This window comes from Oncorhynchus keta, chromosome 18 (genome assembly GCF_023373465.1).
Source record: "Oncorhynchus keta strain PuntledgeMale-10-30-2019 chromosome 18, Oket_V2, whole genome shotgun sequence".
NCBI lineage: Eukaryota > Metazoa > Chordata > Actinopteri > Salmoniformes > Salmonidae > Oncorhynchus > Oncorhynchus keta.
Genome location: NC_068438.1, coordinates 19,154,835 through 19,177,828, shown reverse-complemented (window position 1 = coordinate 19,177,828; position 22,994 = coordinate 19,154,835). Strand labels below are relative to the sequence as shown.

At 43.5% G+C, this 22,994-nt stretch overlaps 1 protein-coding gene across 1 annotated transcript in view; it reads right to left on the bottom strand.

The window, feature by feature from the left end:
- LOC118397399 (carboxypeptidase D-like) overlaps positions 1-22,605 on the bottom strand; it is a 30,821-nt gene extending 8,216 nt beyond the window's left edge. The window contains exons 1-12 of the mRNA XM_035792086.2: positions 21,808-22,605; positions 19,276-19,523; positions 9,037-9,179; positions 8,591-8,760; positions 7,919-8,245; positions 7,485-7,597; positions 2,238-2,429; positions 1,180-1,347; positions 923-1,032; positions 631-733; positions 387-529; positions 53-222 (exon numbers count right to left, since the gene is read on the bottom strand). Coding sequence (XP_035647979.1) covers positions 53-222; positions 387-529; positions 631-733; positions 923-1,032; positions 1,180-1,347; positions 2,238-2,429; positions 7,485-7,597; positions 7,919-8,245; positions 8,591-8,760; positions 9,037-9,179; positions 19,276-19,523; positions 21,808-22,520 — 2,600 coding nt within the window. The 5' untranslated portion in view covers positions 22,521-22,605. The remainder of the gene's footprint in view (positions 1-52; positions 223-386; positions 530-630; positions 734-922; positions 1,033-1,179; positions 1,348-2,237; positions 2,430-7,484; positions 7,598-7,918; positions 8,246-8,590; positions 8,761-9,036; positions 9,180-19,275; positions 19,524-21,807) is intronic.
- Positions 22,606-22,994: the final 389 nt, after the last annotated feature.

Here is a 22,994-nt window from a genome sequence, read left to right as displayed (position 1 = left end):
TTAAACAAACCCTCAAATTTATCTCAGTTACTACTACGGTCCTGTCTCTCACCCCTGCGCGGAGGCGGTGAGGTGGTACGTTCCAGGGACCAGAAGTCTCCAGTAGTCTCCAGCTAGGTGGGTTGTGATTTGATGATCGATCTCCTCCACCGTGATGGTGGCATTAGGGATGCCTGTACCATCTTTAATGTCTATCACCATGCCTTTCACGCCTCTGTGGACCTACAGAGGCAGACACACAATGAATACCTCAAATACAAGTTGGTGTATTTGAGACAAAATAAGTAGGTAAGACAGATGGAAAGAGAGAAAATACACATACAATTTTTTAAATAATAATAATTGAGAGAGAGAGTGTGTGAAGGACTGCATGTAAGTATGCTGACCTGGTGGATGTACTGCAGTAAGGCTCTGTGGTTCTGGTCCCAGTACAAAGGCAGGTGCTGGGCCTTAGGGTACTTCACACAGCCCAACTCTATGGTCACCTCAAAACAGTTAGTGTTCAGGTAGTTCCAGTCCTGCATCCCACCTGGTGAGAGAACACAAAGAGAAGTCAGATACACACGCACAGGTGCGCAGACATACAAATGGTTCCTCACAGTGTGTGTATTGGCATGGGAAGGCACGTACCGGGAACATTGTACCAGTTGGCGCCGTTGGTGATGCCGTCCTCAAAGAACTCTGATCGGTAAAGGTCCTCACAAGGGTGTCCTTTGTGCATGAGAGCGTTTTCCTGGACACACACACACAGGGCAAATGCAATGCAATAAAAACAGCAGAATTGAAACAGTAAACGTATCTTCTGTCCAGTGGTTTTATTAACAGAATTAAAATAGTTTACAACTGTATAAATGTATTAATTAAAAAGTTACATTAAATGGACTGATATAAGGACCAAAATTGTGTGTTGAAGTCCACTGACCTGAGAGTAGGCTCTGGCCACTTGTTTAAAGACCTTGTCATCAGGACACTTGCTGTACTCCGTACGTCCCTGCTTGTCATCATCATATGGGTAGTTGACCACCAATGACCCTGTGGTGGGCAGAGAGTAAATATTCAATGAGAATACAGTATATTACTAAAATTATAAAGCTGTCCTCCAAAGTGGGACAATATGTTGGTGGCAGGCCAACATACAATTTTTAGAAACATAGAAAAATGGGGGAGGTTAGGGATTACCTCCATGTAGGTTGGCTGAGAGCACAAAGGGATTACTCTTGAGCCAGTTCATCACAGCGATGGTCTCTGGCTGCCTGGGTTCAGTGATGGTAGTAAACTGGTCAGGGAAGTTACGGTTCAGGTCAAAGTTGTTACTGTTGTTGCGTCCCGTGTACCCTCTGACATCACCTGCGAGAGAAAATGAACAGAAAACAATACAACACCTGATACCTATATCTCAATCCATTATACAGAGACAACAGAAACGGACCATTCTCATGTCACAGTACCCAGGTACCAAAACAAATATTTCCATGGCTTCTTTTAATAATAGGGTAGTTCCACCTTAAATATTTCCCCGGTGATCAACTTCCTGTTTATAAAGTGCTGGGGAAAACAGCAGCACAAGTACCTGAGCTAAAACTAGACCTATGTTAGAGGAAATGTGAGAAGATCTACAGGGCAAATAATGAAGCCAGGCAGAAAAAGAGAAGAAATTCCATTCAGAAGTATTTCAAGGTCGCAGTCTGACACTTGACGTACAGATAGTTTCTGTTAGCATATTCAAGCTATTTGGGTCTGAACACTTCTTGTTCACAGGCAGAAAGTTCTTAAAATTCTATACAAATTCACCATGTCTAATGTGTATTCCTGTAATATTTTAGTGACTCAAACAATACAACAAAATCTATGGGGTAAAAAACCTACCTAAAATGTTTTTGCAGATATGCACTAGTTGATCAGGACATTTCTTGCAAGTTATAAATGGCTCTCTAAGGTATGCAATGACTGACATGACAAGAGGAACTGATGATGCACTACCCAACCTCAAAATTGCACCTGGTGCATTCTACTATTACAACTCTCAAGAATAAGTTGAAAGCCGGACCGAGTTCCTTAAGAAAAATAAAACTTGGGGGAGGCACAGTTTGGGAACCACTGACTTCATGCTACCGCTGATCATGTGAAATACCTTCTTTTAGAGCGACACTGCATTTTTCTTCATCTGGCATGCGTACAGGCAACATTTTCACAAATAGACACCCCCCCCCACACACACACACACGTTCCTCTCTTACCCTCCCTGGCGATCTCATAACCATCCGGGTTCATGGAAGGCATAATGTGTATGCGAGTCGTGTTGACCAGCTGGGTGACCTCAGGGTCGCTGCCATAGTTATGGCACAGGTACTCAATAAGGTTGAGGAGTAGCTCGCGTCCCACCACCTCATTTCCGTGCATGTTAGCTATGTACTTGAACTCTGGTTCACCTGAAGCAGAGGGGAGAAAAGAGCGGGAAAAATAAATACAAAAAGTGTTAGAGTGCTATTAAAAGAGAAGTAGGGCAAAGTCGGCTGAGAGAGAATGAGGGCGGAGGTCTCCTGAACAAATTCACACTCAATTAAACTAAAGCACACCAATGATTTTAAAACCCTCCTTATCCTTGCAGTGCCACCAAATATTGAAAAAACACAATTCTTTAAAGGGCCTGCTGATATGAGTGAGTACACCACATTCAAAAGGATATCAAATCAAATTTTATTGGTCACATACACATATTTAGCATATGTTATTGTTGGTGCAGTAATATCTAACAATTCACAACAATACACACATCTAAAAGTAAAATAATCAAATTGAAAAATATAAATATTAGGACGAGCAATGTCGGAGTGGCATTGACTAAAATACTGAAGAATAGAATACAGTATATAGTTGAAGTTGGAAGTTTACAGACACTTAGGTTGGAGTCATTAAAACTCCTTTTTCAACCAATCCACACATTTCTTGTTAACAAACTATTGTTTTGGCAAGTCGGTTAGGACATCTACTTTCTGCATGACCCAAGTCATTTTTCCAACAATTGTTTACAGACAGATTATTTCACTTATCACAATTGTAGTGGGTCAGACATTTACATACACTAAGTTGACTGTGCCTTTAAACAGCTTGGAAAATTCCAGAAAAGGATGCCATGGCTTTAGAAGCTTCTGATAGGCTAATTGACATCATTTGAGTAAATTGGAGGTGTACCTGTGGATGCATTTCAAGGCCTAACTTCAAACTCAGTGCCTCTTTGCTTGACATCATGGCAAAATCAAAAGAAATCAGCAAAGACCTCAGAAAAAAAAATTGTAGACCTCCACAAGTATGGTTCATCCTTGGGAGCAATTTCCAAACGCCCGAAGGTACCACGTTCATCTGTACAAACAACAGTACGCAAGTATAAACACCATGGGACCACATAGCCATCATACCACTCAGGAAGGAGATGCGTTCTGTCTCCTAGAGATGAACGTACTTTGGTGGGAAAAATGTGCAAATCAATCCCAGAACAACAGCAAAAGACCTTGTGAAGATGCTGGAGGAAACAGGTACAAAGTATCTATATCCACAGTAAAACGTATTTATATCCACAGTATCGACATAACCTGAAAGGCAGCTCGGCAAGGAAGAAGTACTGCTCCAAAACCGCCATGAAGCACGGGGGTGGCAGCATCATGTTGTGGGGGTGCTTTGCTGCAGGAGGGACTGGTGCACTTCACAAAATAGATGGCATCATGAGGGAGGATAATTATGCGGATATATTGAAGCAACATCTCAAGACACCAGTCAGGAAGTTAAAGCTTGGTCGTAAATGGGTCTTCCAAATGAACAATGACCCCAAGCATATTTCCAAAGTTGTGGAAAAATGGCTTAAGGACAACAAAAGTCATGGTATTGGAGTGGCCATCACAAAACCCTGACCTCAATCCTATAGCCAATTTGTGGGCAGAACTGAAAAAGCGTGTGCGAGCAAGGAGGTCTATAAACCTGACTCCGTTACACCAGCTCTGTCAGGAGGAATGGGCCAAAATTCACCCAACTTATTGTGGGAAGCTGGTGAAGGCTACCCGAAACATTTGACCCAAGTTAAACCATTTAAAGGCAATGCTACCAAATACTAATTGAGTGAATGTAAACTTCTGACCCACTGGGAATGTGATGAAATAAATCAAATCTGAAATAAATCTCTACTATTATTCTGACATTTCACATTCTTAGAATAAAGTGGTGATCCTAACTGACCTAAAACAGGGAATTTTTACTAGGATTAAATGTCAGGAATTGTGAAAAACTGAGTTTAAATGTATTTGGCTAAGGTGTATGTAAACTCCCGACTTCAACTGTACATATGAGATGAGTTAAGGAGTATGTAAACATTGTTAAAGTGACCAGTGATTCCATGTCTACATAGATAGGGCAGCAAACTCTAAGGTGCAGGCTTGAGTAACCGGGTGTCAGCCGATTAGTGGTGGCTATTTAACAATCGGTTGGCCTTGATAGAGGCTGTTTTTCAGTCTCTCAGTCCCAGCTTTGATGCACCTGTACTGACCTCGCATTCTGGATGGTAGCGGGGTGAACAGGCAGTGGCGCGGGTGTTGATGTCCTTGATCATCATTTTGGCCTTCCTGTGACATCAGGTGCTGTAGGTGTACTGGAGGGCAGACAGTGTGCCCCCGGTGATGCGTTGGGCAGACCACACCACCCTCTGGAGAGCCCTGTGATTGTGGGCAGTGCAGTTGCCATACCAGGCGGTGATACAGCCTGACAGGATGCTCTCAATTGTGCATCTAAAAGTTTGAGGGTATGAGGGGCCAAGCCAAATTTCTTCAGCCTCCTGAGGTTGAAGAGGATCTGTTACACCTTCTTCACCACACTGAAATGGTCCACCACAGACAGATCGTCAGTGCTGTGTACGCCAATCAACTTGAAGCTTTCCACCTTCTCCACTGTGGTCCCGTCAATGTGGACAAGGGCGTGCGCCCACTGCTTTTTCCTGAAGTCCACGATCAGCTCCTTTGTTTTGTTAACATTGAGGGAGAGGTTAATTTCCTGGCACCACTCCACCAGGGACCTCACCTCCTCCCTGTAGGCTGTCTTGTCATTGTTGTTATCAGGCCTACTATGGTTGTGTCGTCTGCAAACTTGATGATTGGAGTTGAGGCGTGTATCATGGGTGAACAGGCTATACAGGAGGGGGCTGAGTACACACCCTTGTGGGGCCCCTGTGTTGAGGATCAGTGAAGTGGAGGTGTTGTTTCCTACGTTCACCACCTGGGGGTGGCCAGTCAGGAAGTTCAGGACCCATTTGCACAGGGCGGGTTCAGACCCAGGGCCCCAAGCTTGATGACGACCTTGGAGGGTACTATGGTGTTGAAGGCTGAGCTATAGCCAATGAACAGCATTCTTACATAGGTATTCCTCTTGTCCAGGAGTTGTAGGGCAGTGTAATAGCGATTATATCTCTGTGGATCTATTGGGGCGGTAAGCAAATCATAGTGGGTCTAGAGTGTCAGGTAAGGTAGAGGTGATATGATCCTTAACTAGCCTCTCAAAGCACTTCAGGATGACAGAAGTGAGTGCTTCGGAGCGATAGTCATTTTGTTCAGTTACCTTTGCTTTCTTTGGTACAGGAACCATGGTGGACATCTTGAAGCAAGTGGAGACAGCAGACTGGGATAGGGAGAGATTGAATACGTCCGTAAACACTCCAGCCAGCTGGTCTCCGCATGCTCTGAGGGCGCGGCTAGGGATGCCGTCTGGGCCGGCAGCCTTGCGAGGGTTAACACGCCTAAATGTCTTACTCACGTCGGCCACAGAGAAGGAGAGCCCACAGTCCTTGGGTGCGGGCCACGTCGATGGCACTGTGTTATTCTCAAAGCGAGATGTGGCTGGTTTTCCCTTAGTAATCCGTGATTGTCTGTAGACCCATACGTCTCGTGTTTGAGCCGTTGAATTGCGACTCCACTTTGTATTTGTTCTGACGTTTTCTCTGTTTGATTGCCTTATGGAGGGAATAACTTCACTGTTTGTATCGACTATATTCCCAGTCACCTTGCCATGGTTAAATGCGGCGGTTCACGCTTTCAGTTTAGCGCGAATGCTGCCATCTATCCACAGTTTATGGTTTGGGTAGGTTTTAATAGTCCGTGGGAACAACTGTATCTGTGTATACATCAATGTTATTATACAAGGCTACCCAGAACATATCCCAGTCCGTATGATCAAAACAATCTTGAAGTATGGATTCTGATTGGTCAGACCAGCGTTGAATAGACCATAGCACAGTTACTTCCTGTTTGAGTTCCTGCCTATAGGAAGGGAGGAGCAAAATAAAGTTATGATCTGGTTTGCTGAAGGGAGGGCGGGGGAGGGCCATGTAGGCATCCCGGGAGAGAGAATAGCAGTGGTTGAGTATTTTCCCAGCGCGAGTACTACAGTCAATGTGTTGATAGAAAATTTGAGGAAAATGCTCCTGAATCTTATGTTAAAATCCCAAGCCACAATAAATGCTCCTCAGGATATGTGGTTTCCAGTTTGCATAATGTCCAGTGTAGTTCCTTGAGGGCCGTTCTGGTCTCAGCTTGATGGGGAATATACACGGCTGTGACTAACCAAAGAGAATTCTCTGGGAGGTAATACGGTCTGTATTTGATTGTGAGGTATTCTATGTCGGGTGAACGAAGGACTTGAGTTTCTGTACGTTATCTCAATCACACCATGAGTGGTTAATCATGAAACATACACCACCGCCCTTCTTCCCTGAGAGATCTTTATTCCTGTCTGGGTGATGTACTGAGAACCCAGCTGGCTGTATGGACGGGACAGTATATCCGGAGAGCCATGATTCTGTGAAACAGAGAATGTTACAGTCCCTGATGTCTCTCTGGAAGGAGATCTTTGTCCTGAGCTTGTCTACTTTATTGTCCACAGACCGAACATTAGTGAGTAATAAAATTGGAAGCGGTGGATGGTGTGCCCGCCTCCTGAGTCCGACTAGAAGTCCACTCCGAATACCTCTTCTCCGGCGGCGGAGTCTTGGAGCAGCCTATGGGAGAAGTTCAATTGTCCTCAGGGTTGCGAACAAATAATCAAATTCGGGAAAGATGTATTCCTGGTCGTAGTGCTGGTAAGTTACCGCAGCTCTGATATCCAAAAGCTATTTCCAGCTTTATGTAATAACACAAAAATCGTTCTGGGCTAATAGTGTAAGAAATAACACACAAAAAATAAAATACTGCAAAGTTGCTTAGGAGCTAGAAGCGGAACTGCCATGTCTGTCATCGCTATCTTGCTATGAAGCTACTAGATAATTGGGCCGAAGCAATAATATCAGGATCATCTTAAGGAAGAAAACAGCAGAACTGCTATGAATTTCAGTGTATGAACACAATCCAGTTACTGTAAGAAGTTAGATCATCATAAACCAAACAGCCATTGATTGAAGGCCTCGCTTTAGGGCCAATAGTCTCTTCTGGAGCTACACCAAATCACATCCATACCTGGCTCATGGACAGTGGGGTTGTCTGATATCACCATGACGTAGAGCTCACGGTCCTCTGCTGACTTCCCAATGGAGTAGAGATGAGCGATGGAACGGAACCCATTGCTGTACCTGTTGTGTTGAAAGAACAAGGCTTTTTCACATTTAATTCAAGCTCCAACATCCTAATATTACTTGTTTTATTTAACAGGCAAGTCCATTAAGAACACATTCTTATTTATGGCGGGCTAGGTACAGTGTGTTAACTGCCTTGTACAGGGGTAGAACAACAGATTTTCACCTTGTCAGCTCGGGGATTCGATCAAGCAACCTTTCGGTTACTGGCCCAACGCTCTAACCACTAGGCTACCTGCCGCCCCAGGTAGCCTATACTTGCTAGCATAACATTTTAAATGCTTCACTGCAAAGGCTATAAAGCAAACATAACAGTACCTGCGTAGGAACAGCTCCATATCATTGTAATGGTGATGGCGGAAGTCCTGTGGCTGGATGGGCTGGTGCTCAGGCTGGGCTGGGGGCCGAGCCTCCTGGGGAGTGGAGCTCTCGTTGGCCCCAGAGGTCCCCATCTCAGAGGTGGTGCTGGAGGTCTCGATGCTGGTGGAGTCAGGGTCAGAGGTTGTGGTAGGACCGGTGGTGGTGGGGGTAAAGGGTACGGTTATGCCACCTGTGGGTTCATTTCCCAGGGGTGCTAGGGTGAAATTGAGCTCGGTGGCCTTGCCCTCCACCACTTGAACCCCAACTACTGTCATGGACATGTACCTATGAAGACAGACATTGAATGTTTATTTTGTTACAGTTAAAATTAACATTTAGTAATGCAAAAAACAAAGTAAAACCTCTGTGCACAGCAGTGTATCTACATCCAGGTGATTTGAAATGTATTTCACCAGGAAGTGTCAGGTAACATGGTTAAGTACCAGTACCAAGCTGTAAGACATACATTTACTTCCTGTAAGAAAACACCATACCCAAATCAGTTCTAAGGAAAACAGACAGGAACTAAAGTCAGGAGTAGAGTATGCTTATTTTGTTAAAGACTACAGTAACTTGTGCCTGCAAAGTTTCTGTAGAAACTATAGAGCTCATTCCTCCAGCTGTACTTACCCCGTAGCTATAGCTGAGACATTGTATGTTCCAGGGAGCAGCAGACGGTAGTAGTCACCAAACTGGGCCGTGGTCAGGTTATGGTTGATGCCTGCCACCATGATCCTGACATCAGGCAGAGCTGTCCCATTGGTAGCTTCCGTCACATAGCCTCTTACTCCAATGTGAACCTGGGAGAAAACAGGATAACGTTAGAAGAGATCTCAAACACTGTTTCTATTGCCTCAGTAGCTGGGAACAAAAGAAGCTCAAATAACTAAGTGCTGCCCAGAACTAAGAAACTACTGCAAACGGATGTCAAGACAGAAAAATCTCTTCAATTAAAATAAATAGAGTACAGTAGTAAGAACCAGAGAGTAATACTACGGATATGCAATGAAATGATGTGTATGATAGTTTGAAAGTTGGAGTGTGATACTGTGTCTTGTGGTCTTGTGAAAGCCTACCTGCTCCAGGTAGGCAATGAGTGACTCCCTGTTGTAGTCCCACTCTTTCTTTAACTCGGAGGCCGGGGGAAATTTACAGCAGCTCAGTTCCATGGTGATCTCCAGGCAGTTCCCATTCAGGTAGTTATAGTCCTGCATGCCTCCTGAACAGAGATTACAAATTGGAGTTTATTTCAATAATTTTTCCTGCAAACATTTTAAATGTCTCTGCTTCAAAACTACTCATGAAGACATCAAGATCATGTTTGGAAGCACAAACTAAAGAAAGTGTTTTCGCTTGGTCATTATGGGGTATGAGGTAACATCTGAATACTTTCTGAAGGCACCAAGGTATTTCTGTCTTATTTTTAATAGATTTGCTAAAATTCCTGGAATCCTATTTTCACTTTGTCATTATGGGTTATTGTGTGTAGATTGATGAGGAACATTTATTCAGAGTCTGAATACTTTCCGAATGCACTGTATATATCATTTTATAAAAATAAAATGTCCAAAAGCTGACTATTATTGGCTAACGGAACCCCATAAAAGTAGGAAACTCTTCCCTTTCCTTCCCCCTTCCTCACGCACAAACAAAACAAGGCCAAGTCACTTTGCCTCCTCTACACAGACACAATCCAGCTTGCAAATTCATGCTAGTGCGCATAACCACGCGCACGCATGCAAACACCCACGAGACAAACAACAAGGCCAGCTCTTTCATCTGAAAAGAGCCTACCAGCCTCAGGTTAGAAATGCTGTTGTGTGCATATGATTGACAGCATGTGTGGGAAAGACAACACAGCAGATCCAGAATTTTCATAATCAAAACGACACACACACAACAGAGACGGCTAGGGTGGCTGGTAGTGATTTAGCCAACTACACGACATGGCTCTAGTACAGGAATCTTCAGAAGGTATTTGACACAGACATGAAGAGGGGGAGAAACAGAAGTGAAAGGAAGCGGGTATCCATCCATCATCAGTGAGTGACTAACTTAACAGGCACCAGTGGAAAAGCAATCTGCAGTAAAGCTGTTGAATGCGTGCTAGGCCAGTTCACACAGAGACGAAAGGTATCAGAAAGCACAGAGTAAGCCCTTACCAACACAGTACTGAGTAAGCTTAGGACAAGCCAGAATACAAGACAAAAGTGTGCATGCAGCTGTTGTACATTGTCTCAAATGGCTGCATCACTGTGACTGCCTGGCCTGCAGATCGATTCTGGCTTCTGTAGTTTTGGTTGACTGGTAAAGAGTTTAGATATAAAACCACAAGACAGTTTGTGGGTTATTTTAAATCTATTTGATGCCAGGCTTTATGGCAGCAGCATTACATATACAGTGGGGCAAAAAAGTATTTAGTCAGCCACCAATTGTGCAAGTTCTTCCAATTAAAAAGATGAGGCCTGTAATTTTCATCATAGGTACACTTCAAGTATGACAGACAAAATGAAAAATCCCACTGTAGGATTTTTAATGAATTTATTTGCAAATGATGGTGGAAAATAAGTATTTGGTCACCTACAAACAAGCAAGATTTCTGGCTCTCACAGACCTGTAACTTATTCTTTAAGAGGCTCCTCTGTCCTCCACTCGTTACCTGTATTAATGGCACCTGTTTGAACTTGTTATCAGTATAAAAGACACCTGTCCACAACCTCAAACAGTCACACTCCAAACTCCACGATGGCCAAGACCAAAGAGCTGTCAAAGGACACCAGAAACAAAATTGTAGACCTGCACCAGGCTGGGAAGACTGAATCTGCAATAGGTAAGCAGCTTGGTTTGAAGAAATCAACTGTGGGAGCAATTATTAGGAAATGGAAGACATACAAGACCACTGATAATCTCCCTCGATCTGGGGCTCCACGCAAGATCTCACCCCGTGGGGTCAAAATGGTCACAAGAACGGTGAGCAAAAATCCCAGAACCACACGGGGGGACCTAGTGAATGACCTGCAGAGAGCTGGGACCAAAGTAACAAAGCCTACCATCAGTAACACACTACGCCGCCAGTACTCAAATCCTGCAGTGCCAGACGTGTCCCCCTGCTTAAGCCAGTACATGTCCAGGCCCGTCTGAAGTTTGCTAGAGAGCATTTGGATGATCCAGAATGATCATTTTGTCTGTCATAGTTGAAGTGTACCTATGACGAAAATTACAGGCCTCTCATATTTTTAAGTGGGAGAACTTGCACAATTGGTGGCTGAATAAATACTTTTTTGCCCCACTATATTTCTGTTATGTTTCATAGAGTTTTCATAGTATTTTGCTTGAGTCATGGTAGTGGAAACATCGTAGTACTAAACATGTAGCATGACTGTTAAATGGCAGTGTGTGTAAGCCCCAGTCTAGTTGTGCTCAGCTGACAGCTGTAGTGAAACAGATCAACAGGGAAGTGCCCTACGTGAGCCTGTTTTACAGAGTACTTTAAGGATGTTAGTTCAGGATGGTTCTCAGGGGCTTAGTCCCATATGGTGACACCAGCAGGGTGCAACAGGCCTAGGCTGTCTCTGACAGTGCCTCTATGGACACTGGCTAATAACCTTAGCATGAAAAAGACTGTACAGTGTGCATTGTAACAATGCTCCAAATAAGAGTAATCTCAGTGACTTTTTCGTGTTTAATGATTTGCCCGGCAGCACCTGTGATGTGTGTATAATATGACATGTCATATTAGACAATATCAGACAGCAAACATCCTCCAGAGATAGAGGTCATGACAGGACCTCTAGCCTATCAGTCCCACCCTCCACATCCTCCCTCCAGGCAGGATACACCAATGACTGTATATACACACAGTATGACTGGACAAAGCTATTAGTCATGTGACACCATTCATTCCTATGTGCAGACTTAATAGCGCATTCAAGCCAAATTAAGTGGGTTAAGATGACATCACATGTTGACATAACACACGCCATCTGAGCTACTCCAGGAAATGAAGTTGCAGGCTGACCCCTCTCATTGAATAACTTGAGCTGTAGGCCGACCCGTGTACTGTATGCTTCCACTAGTAAATAAATTATCCTTATTATTTCTACTGTGTGCTATTTAAAATAAATCGGTTCAAGTACATACTTCTGGTGTATTAGAAGCTATTATTGATGCCATGATTGTCTTCAAAAATTTTTTCAATTTACACAAAAATAACCACGAAGATTGCCATTTTTCCATTCACTATAATGGGGTATCCCGTTTTCTGCTAACAATACCTGCAGTACCCTGGTCAGCCTGGAAGTTCTGTGGCTTCAATGAGAGGGGGCAGTCATTCTCCCCTGGGATAGGCTATGCACAGTGAGTGGACCATTTAGTTGTTTTGGATATGGCCTAGCCCTATATGATCAGGACCATTTAGTTGTTTTGGATATGGCCTCGCCCTATATGATCAGGACCATTTAGTTGTTTTGGATATGGCCTAGCCCTATATGATCAGGACCATTTAGTTGTTTTGGATATGGCCTAGCCCTATATGATCAGGACCATTTAGTTGTTTTGGATATGGCCTAGCCCTATATGATCAGGACCATTTAGTTGTTTTGGATATGGCCTCGCCCTATATGATCAGGACCATTTAGTTGTTTTGTATCATTAGATTTTATAACCTTTTTATAACCTTTAATCTCTATCATATTATGGACCAGAATGAGGCTCTCTCACCACTCCTCACTGCAGGAATAGTACCGTAATTTCCGGACTATAAGCCGCTACTTTATTCCCACACTTTGAACCTCGCGGTTTATACAATGACGCGGCTAATTTATGGATTCTTCCCGCTTTCACAAGATTCATGCCGCCAAAAAACTGAGCACCGTCACATAATGTGACGTAAATCGAGCGCGCTCAAACTTCCCATCATTCTGATTACGGTAGTAATTTTGTCACCCTCATCATGGGAAAGACACGGAGAAATGCATATGATGCAGCTTTCAAGTCGAAGGCGATAAATCTGGCTGTTGGAAAAGGAAATAGAGCTGCTGCATGGGAGCTTGGCCTTAATGAGTCGATTATAAGACGTTGTAAACAGCAGCGTGAGGAACTGACTCAGTGCAGAAAGAAAACACAACCTTTCAGAGGGAAGAAAAACAGATGGCCCAAAGTATTTGCAGCCACTCGACATCAGTGTAAATCCTGCATTTAAGGTGGCTCTCCTTGTTCAGTGGGAGGCTTGGATGACAAGTGAGGAGAAATCCTTCACTAAAATGGGCCGCAGGCGAAGAGCATCTTATGGCCAAGTCTGCCAGTGGGTCCTGACAGCGTGGAGCATTGTCAAAAAATCCACTATCATCAACGGGTTTCGAAGGGCTGGACTGCTGCGTGTTGAAGGGTCAGCATGAGCTCAGCGGGGTATTTGCCTCCGGATGAAAGTGACGAGAGCGACAATGAAAACAATCCAACATCGGATGAAGCAATTCTGAGGCTATTCAACTCCGACACCGAAGGAGATGACTTCAGTGGTTTCAGTGCACAGGAGGAGGAAGATAGTGACCAATGACTTTCTTGGTAGGCTACTGTTTTAATTTTTGTTACAAGCCGTGTTTCGTTAAAGCCTATTTATTTTTGTTACAAGCCGTGTTTCGTTTAAAGGCTGTGTAAAGTTCAGGTAGGCACCTGCTGCTTATAGACATGTGCGGCTTATTTATGTACAAAATACATATTTTTTAATAATTCAGTGGGTGCGGTTTATATTCAGGTGCGCTTAATAGTCCAGCAATTACGGTAGGTATTCAACCTCTTGATTTAATATGTTCATACTTTATCTGTAGATAAATCGCTAGTACCAGATCGGACCCCTTTTGCCTCAGGAACTGCCTGAATTCTTCAGGGCATGGAAACATTGCCCAATTGGTATCAAGGGACCTAGCGTGTCAGGAAAAAACATTCCCTACGCCATTACACCACCAGCCTGTACAGTTGACAGCAGGCAGGATGAGGCCATGGGCTCATGCTGCTCACATCAAATCCTCACTCTGCCATCAGCGTGACGCAACAGGAACCGGGATTCGTCAGACCAGGCAATGTTTTTCCACGCCTCAAATGTCCAGTGTGGGAGATCACATGCCCACTGGGGCTGCTTCTTATTGTTTCTAGCTGATAGGAGTGGAACCAGACGTGGTCACCTGCTGCAATAGCCCATCTGCGACAAGGACCGACAAGTTGTGCGTTCCGAGATGCCATTATGCACACCACTGTTGTACGGAGTCGTTAATTGCTTGTTTGTGGCCCACCTGTGAGCTGGCACGATTCTTGCAATTTTCCTTCGACCTCTCATCAACGAGCTGTTTGTTGCCCACAGGACTGCCACTGACTGGATGTTTTTTGTTTGTCGCACCATCCTTGGTAAACCCTAGACACTGCTGTTGTGCGTGAAAAGCCCAGGAGGCTGGACGTTTCTGAGATACTGGAACAGGGCCGCCTGGCAGCAATGAGCATACCATGCTCAAAGTCGCTTAGGTCACTCGTTTTGCCCATTCCAACGTTCATTCGAACAGGAACTGAATACCGGTCTGCCTGTTTTGGCAGAGCTCATTCAAATAATAGCCAATGTGTAGAATACCCAAATATGCAATCTTCCAGTAACTACATTTTAGTAAAATATTCTGTGTACAATTTTTTTTATTATTATTATTTTTTTAAATAGTCCTTATGCATAGAGTTGTATGGTTTGTTGAACTTTGAAACTAATGTTTTTTTGTTTGGCATACATTTTAACTGAAAAATCTTAGTCTCAGCATAATTCTGTTACCGTGGAATTGCCCTACATTAACCTGACAGCCTAAGACAAGTAGATCACTGACTGACTGATAATCATAAGAGGACATACCTTCGACAAGACAAGTGGGAGTCTCATGGCAATAGACTTTTAAACAGAAATTCCCCAGAACTAGCCTTGTCATCACTACAATCACCATGTCTGTTGTTCTCTGTCTGTTTGCAGTGATGCCTGTTTGTAGCACTAGGCCTACCAACCCTGCAATACTGTTTGTATAGGCTTTCCACCCAAACCACAGTGACCGATTCCCCTGCTCAACAAATATAACTGGCCTAATTTAGGTAGGGACGTGCATCTTTCCATTTCAAGATGATTCATATGCATCATGGCTCCCATACGATACATTTTAGTTTGAAATGATTCAATGCGATTCAACAAACAAATCAATGCGATTCTGTGCACTAACATTTAGTGAATAAAGATTAATTTTCCATACTAAATTTAAATCTGCTGTTGATAGAACTCATGGAGCTGGGCCTCTCTGAGCTGGATCTGTCTGCGCTGCTGTCTGGTCTGTCTGTTGCAGGGGCGCAACTTTGGTTTTAGAAGTAGGGAGGATATAACTTTAGTTTTTTATCCAGTCGGATAAACACTCCAAACAGCCTACCCGACACTCGGAGGTGTCCGCGTGGTCCTAAAGCACAACGTTGCCTCGTTTTGTATCACATTCCAATGATAAAACTGCAATTTCAGAATGTGGGGGGTGTCCTCCCCGTCCCCAGTGAAAGTTGCGCCCCTGGTCTGATGTGTCTATCGTGTTTGTAGTCACCTGAGCCATAAGTGATCCTAGTGGGCATCTACCACCCCGCTATTAGATTAGAGGGAGGCAATGTATGTTTGTTTTTTAACCCCAGTTTTGATCACCCATTTCTCATTTTTCCAGATTACATTTTTTTTAACTTGTGATGTATCAATATTTATCTTTACACAATTAGCCATGACAGAACCAATGAATATATAGCACAACTATGGATTTCACCCAGTCTCAAACTGAAATGGTTTTGACCTTTTGGAAGTTATGGAGTAAGCTCCTCCCTTTTTTGAACATGCAGTGCTGCGTCGCTCGCAAAAGTGATGGCCATCATTATTTTGAAATTATCATCTTTACCCTGGATATCTAAAAAATGACCATATACACTGATCGTATGAAGCAAAACTACCAGAACTATAGCTGATGGTGAACCTGATCAAAATCAAATCTAATGTAAGCCATGTTCAGCAGGTAGGCTATAGCCATATGAGTTGTGTCTCTGGTGGCTTACTTCTATTCCGGTAACAGCGCATTTGATAACTTATCAAATCAATAATAAAGCCTAATATTGCGCATTGGGGTTGTTCGGAATGCAACATGACTTCTAGATCAACACAGTTGTCATAAAAGATTAAGTATTTTTAGAAGGTAGAAAGAAAGTAATATGCGCAAAAACTGTTTGTGAACCAATCATTTGTAACATTTTTCTGACCGAGTATCTACATTCAGATCGGTTTGGGGTCCCGTGGACCGATCCACTCCTATCTTAACTATTTGAATGTGTGACCGATGCGTACAGGTGAATCCTTACATCCCTAATAGTAGGTCCAGTGGTTCTCATTTCAGCCTCATGTTAAATAACAAACACCAAACCGGGACATAAAAGATACCACAGGGTACCAAGAACAACAGAACTGACTGTTGTCATCCAAGTATGAACAGTCAGAAACAGAGCACTGGGTATTGCTAGTGAGTAAAAGGAATAGGCTAGTGCAAATGATTTAGGCTATAAAAAGACTAGTTAGTTTATAAACTACGTGAATTATCAGTTCATCAATTTGTCGGGGCATGGATTCTACAAGGTGTCGAAAGAATTCCACAGGGATGCTGGCGCATGTTTGCCACTGTTGTGTGAAGTTGGCTGGATGTCCTTTGGGTGGTGGACCATTATTGGTACAGACAGGAAACTGTTGAGTGTGAAAAACACAGCAGCGTTGCAGTTCTTGGCACAAACCAGTGCACCTGGCACCTACTACCATACACTGTTCTAAGGGAATTAAATATTGTCTTGCCCATTCTCCCTCTGAATGGCACACACACAATCCATGTCTCAATTGTCTCAAGGCTTAAAATTATTAACAAGTGACATCAATAAGGGATCATAGCTTTCACCTGGTCAGTCTAGGTCATGGAAAGAGCAGGTGTTGTTACTGTTTTGTACACTCAGTGTACATCCAGCTGATTCAAGGCTTTTTCTCTAGGAGTAGCCTATATCCCTGTGTAAACTATGGGTATGTCAAATACAGTAGACAATAGCATAGAGCATGTGCCAAACTCATTCCACGGAAGGCCAAGTGTCTGCAGGTTTTGCTCCTCCCTTATACTTGATTGATGAATTAAGGTCACTGATTATTATAGGAACTCCCCTCGCCAGCAAACACTAGGCCAGGGTTTCCCAAAATTGGGCCCCAAAGGGGTGCACGTTTTGGTTTTTGCCCTTGTACTACACAGCTTACTCAAATAATCAACTAATTTTCAAGCTTTGATCATCTGAATGAGCTGAATAGTGTTCGGGCAAAAACCAAAACGTGCACCCCTTGGGGTCCCAAGGCCCGAGTTTGGGAAACGCTGCACTAGGCCCTTCATGGAATGAATTTGACACCTCTGGCATGGAGGGAAAAGATAAACTAGCTACAAAATAGGTCTACAAAAAAAAAGTTTGTCAAAAGGATATCAGTCACTATTGCAATTATCCAAGTCGACTCAAACTTCCCTCCCTCCCTATCATTCGCTCTCTCAACAGTCACTTCTTGGGAGGTCATAATGACAATGATCTAGATTCTAAACTCACATTTGTAATGTTCTAATAAGATACTACAATATCATTGGGTACATTTCACTCCTGTCATTTCCTCATTGAGCATTGTGTAAGTCTATTCTCAAATTCCATCAGAGAATTGAGGCATATTTCATTACTTGTTAAGACACCTAAACTTTACACTTCCTAAGTTCACCTTTAAATGACACCTCTGCTGTTCCTTTAGAAGACAGATTTCATCTGATGCACAGACTTCCTGAGGTCTCCATTAAACACAGAGGCGGTCAATTTAGATTCAGGTGAGTAATGAAGAAACCTGAATGAGTCTTCTGCCGAGTCATAATTTACAACTGAAGCAGAGGCAGTCTGTTAGAGCAGATTCTGGGATTATTGAGGAATGGCTGAGAATATACAACCCCTACACAGAAATACACACAGGGTGATGACATCACATGTCTTTACAGGAAAAGCCTTGACGGTCACCTGAAACTTTCAGACTCAGATTAGAGTATCATCTCATCGCCCCTCGTCTGGCTCTCTTTCCAAACCCCTGACCTGACAGCAGCCACACAGCACAACAGAGACTGGGGGTCCGGTTACTGCCTGGTGAACACAGACACTGGTATTCCTGAACATGAAGGAGGGTAGTGGGGGGACAGCAAGCTGCATGGACAGGTGGTGTCACACACACACAGCTCGTAAAAGACGGATAGGATAACCTGAGACCAGTCAGGCTTTCTGTGAAGAGAGAACAGAGAGCAGGTCTGTCCTGCAGGGGTGAATAATACAATACTAGCTAGCTGGGTCTGTTGTCCTCTGCCACAGCTGCTCTGCAAGATAGTGAAGTCAGGGCAATGGAACACCTGTATGTTCAAAGTCGTACTCTGATTCAATAGACTAATTAGTGGGGTTTTAAATCAAGACTAGACAGACAATTACAGCTGTGGGGCTGCTGGTTTGGTTCTTAAATAGATCCAAAATGAGTCGAGGGAAATATATTCAGTGAAAATTGGGCCATGGAAAATGTACAGTAGCAAAGACAGAGGAAACCACCACACTAATTAATTAACCCCTTTTCATGGCAACCCGTAGCCTAGACATCACACATTGGGCTTTGTCCCAATGACAAAAAGTAAGCCTGTACCATGGCAGTGAAAGCCCACACTTGACATGTTATCATATATTCTTTATTCCCTTACTATAGGCCTACATGTCATTGAATATTCATTTCAAGGTGTCTCCATGAACACTGAGCTGAGTAAAACCTGATATCCAGCTGATTATGAATGCCTGAGAGGTAAATATACCACATGATGTCATCAGTCTCTGAGAAGAGAACATTTTAAAATAGACCCCCAATTGACTTAATCGTCATGGCAACGCAGGACTCCGCTCTCTGTTTCAACAATAAGGTGTGATTGTTCTGAGAGAGGTGAGGTGGGATAATGAGGTAAAAAAAAAAATGTTTAAAGCAGGTGAAGATATTTTGTCAAGAAATGTAAATTAAACAAATTATGAAGGAGAAAAAAAAGACATTAGAAATCACAAAAGGAAGATACTGGAGCTGGTCTAGGCTACTTTGTGTGTGAAAGATAAACTATTTTTCAACAAACTAATAAGGAAAAAGAACATGACCTTTGCTCTCCAAAGAGCATAAATCAGTGGTCTGATAGTTGAGGAGGAAAAAGTCTTACCGGGTACATCGTACCACTTTGCCCCGTTGACGATGCCATCCTCGAAAGTCTCGTCAGGGGTATCTGGGCACTTGGGCTCCCCGGTCCTCATGACTGGGTGGTTCTTGGCATAGGTCAGTGCCAGGTGTTTAAACAGGTTGTCGTCCACAGAGCGGCTGTAGTAACCCTGCATTGCATGGGAGGCCGAGTCATCAAATGGGTAGCTGGCCACCACAGTGCCACCATGCAGGTTCCCTGACAGGACAAACCTGGAGGGACATAACAACAACACAATGTTATCAGGAGGCAGGGGATATATAGTAAGCCTAGTATGTACTGTCTGCAGCAGGGGGAACCTTTAACTATCCGAGGCTGAGCTGAAGTACACACACGCACAAGCACACCCACATTCACATCAACGGGGCTATAGTGGAGCAGGTTGATAGCTTCAAGTTCCTTGGTGTCCACATCGCTAAGGTCCAAACACACCATGACAGTCGTGAAGAGGGCACAACAACGCCTATTCCCCCTCAGGAGGCTGAAAAGATTTGGCATGGGTCCTCAAATCCTCAAAAAGTTCTACAGCTGCACCATCAAGAGCATCCTGACGGGTTGCGTCACCACTTGGTATGGAAACTGCTCGGCATCCGACCGCTAGGCGCTACAGAGGGTGGTGTATACGGCCCAGTACATCAATGGGACCGAGCTCCCTACCATCTAGGACCTCTATAACAGGCGGTGTCAGAGGAAGGCCCTAAAAATTGTCAAACACTCCAGCCACCCCAGTCATAGACTGTTCTCTCTGCTACCGCACGGCAAGCAGTACCGGAGTGCTAAGTCTGGGACCAAAAGGCTCATAAACAGCTTCTACCCCTAAGCCATAAGAGTGCTGAACAGTTAATCAAATGGCCACACAGACTAATTGCATTGACCCCTTATTATATGTTTTTGCACAGGCTCGATGTACACTCCTCACTGGACTCTAACCCCACATTCACACTGACACTCCAACACACACATTAGAATTCCTTCACACACACGTTGCTGCTACGCTCTGTTTATTATCTATGCATAGTCACTTTTCCCCTACCTACATGTACATATTACCTCAACTACCCTATACCCCTTGCACATTGACTCAGTACCAGTACCCCTTGTATATAACCTCACTATTGTGTTACTATTTTGTCTTTATTTAACTTATGGGGCGACAGGTAGCCTAGGGATTAGAGTGTTGGACTAGTAACCGAAAGGTTGTAAGATTGAATCCCCAGGCTGAATCCCCAGGCTGACAATGGGAAAAATTAATCTGCCGTTCTGCCCCTGAACAAGGCAGTTAACCCAATATTCCTAGTCATTGAAAATAAGAATTTGTTCTTAACTGTCTTGCCTAGTTAAAAAAAGTCATATATATATTATTTTTTATTAATAATGAATACATTTCTTTATTTAACTTATTATTTTTTATTAATAATAGTTGGGGGCTCGTAAGTAAGCATTTCACAGTAAAAAGTCTACACCTGTTGTAATTGGCGCATGTGACAAATAATTTGAGTTGGTCTATTGTGTTCTACTTCCTGTCCGCGCAGGAGGTTCTACACACCAGATGGGACTATAACGGTAACAGCAACATATCCTGCAGTAGTGCCAAAAACATTACCAACACATAAGATAGCATAGTCCTGACTGTAAAGCTAAAGTGCTGAGCTGCAATACGGGTTTACAACAAATAGGGCTGTCGCCGACTAAAAAAAATATTGGTCGACCGAAAGTGGTCAGTTTTTCAGACCAATTTAAAACATGTATTTTTCCATATATAGACAAACCCTATGTGCTTTAATAAAATCAGCTATATGCAATAACATGACATCATTAGATGTTTTTCAACAGCTGTTTGTTTAGTGACAGCTGGAAGAGGAGGTATAGTTTGTTTTGACAGGTCCTTAAACAAAGGTGGCCGAACTAAAGTTGTATGGCAGGTTACTTATATTGGCCTATTGGAGTCTGATGTTGATCGAGGGCATTCACAACTGTTAGCTGGCAACAGTGGGCCCCTAGGTGAATGGATAGATCCTTCAGGGGTCCTTCTGACTTGCCTAGTTAAATAACAAATCAAATAAATAAAAGGGGAGGGAGGGGGTATTTAGGGTCCATGAGGAGGTGCTTCAAAACAATAGGAACAATGATGGATGCAGGCCGCCAGTTAAGTCCTTGGTTTTAGCAGTTATAATTTGATTTGCAGTAAGGGATGTCTGTGTAGCCCAGGGTCCTGGAGTGCCGCAGCCACTTCATATTTAACTGACCTGAAGGATCAGGTGTGTGATGTGTTGAATTTAGGCAATTTGTGAAGTGATCAATTATCTCAGTTGGTCAGGTGTCAGAACAAAATTCTGTAGTACCTGGGCCACTCCAGGAAACGGGTTGCCTACCCCTGGTTTAGCCCATTAAGTTGAGCCCCATCTCACCATTTGAATTTGATTATAAACAATGTAAACTAAACAAACCATGGTGTATGTAGGTCTATGTAAATAGAAAAGAGAAAGAAATACTTACTTTTTCTCCAGAATCCATTTAATGACAGCTGTAACCTCGGGAATATCCTCTTGCGGGACGTTGATTTTGTCAAACTGGTCAGGAAAACTTCGGTTGAGGTCCACGTTCCTGGCGTTGGAACGACCCCCTGCGTCGCCACTGCAGTCACCCTCTATCGACCTTTCGAACCCGTCTGGGTTCATACTGGGCATAATGTAAATATCCGTGCTCGTCACCAACTCCGTGATACGCGGGTCTTCTCCATACCTCGTCAATAGGTAGTCCACAAGGTAAACCAATACTTGCCTCGAGATAGTTTCGTCCCCGTGCATGTTCCCCACGTATTTACATTTGGGTTTTCCCGGTACGTCTGAGTTGGGGTCCTTTGTGATTCGCATAACCCACAACTCCCTGCCCTGCACGGACTGGCCTATACTGGACAGGTTGGCGATGTGAGAGTATTTCAAGGCCATGAACTTCAGTAGCCGGGTCATTTGCACATAATTGTAGTATTTTGTATGGTCTTCTACCTCTTTCGCTGCGGTGTTGCTTCTGACAAGCCTCGCCTCGCCGACGCTCAGAGCCGTGATGGGGACAACAACAAAAAGGAAGAAGACGAAAAGTGAGACACACAGTTTCGGCGCTGTATGTCGATGCTCCCGCAAATATGTTGCCATGTTTCCGACTCTCTTACCTCTTGAACATCCACTCTTGTGAAATGAAAAGGTGAACATTGCTAGCTAGCTAACCCAGACTGGATGCATCCAACATCCCGTTAAGCTTTCAAAGGGGCGGTGCTTCGGTTTGACGTCACTCTCCTTGAGGAGGAGCCTCTTTTTAAGGTGGTTTGCAGAATATATCATCATTTGAGTACAGTACTATAGTGTATTTTAGTTCTCTACGTTGATATCTGTCAATATTAGTCGGTATTGTAATATACCAAATAAAATAAAAATGTAAGTGCAATGCCTTGTATCAATATTTATTCAACTTGTTAGGTTGTAAATTCCCATTGTTGTCTCAATATTTCCATAGTCTCAATTTCCCAACATGTTCCTCATGCAGTATTGGCTATTAGCTACCCAATTGCATTGGATAAACCTGAGCGATAGCAAGCATTTAGGCACGATTTGTCCTATAATAGTCAATATTTCAGATGGAAAATGGTACTGAATTGAGACAGACTGGCGTTTTTGGTGTTGCCTGAG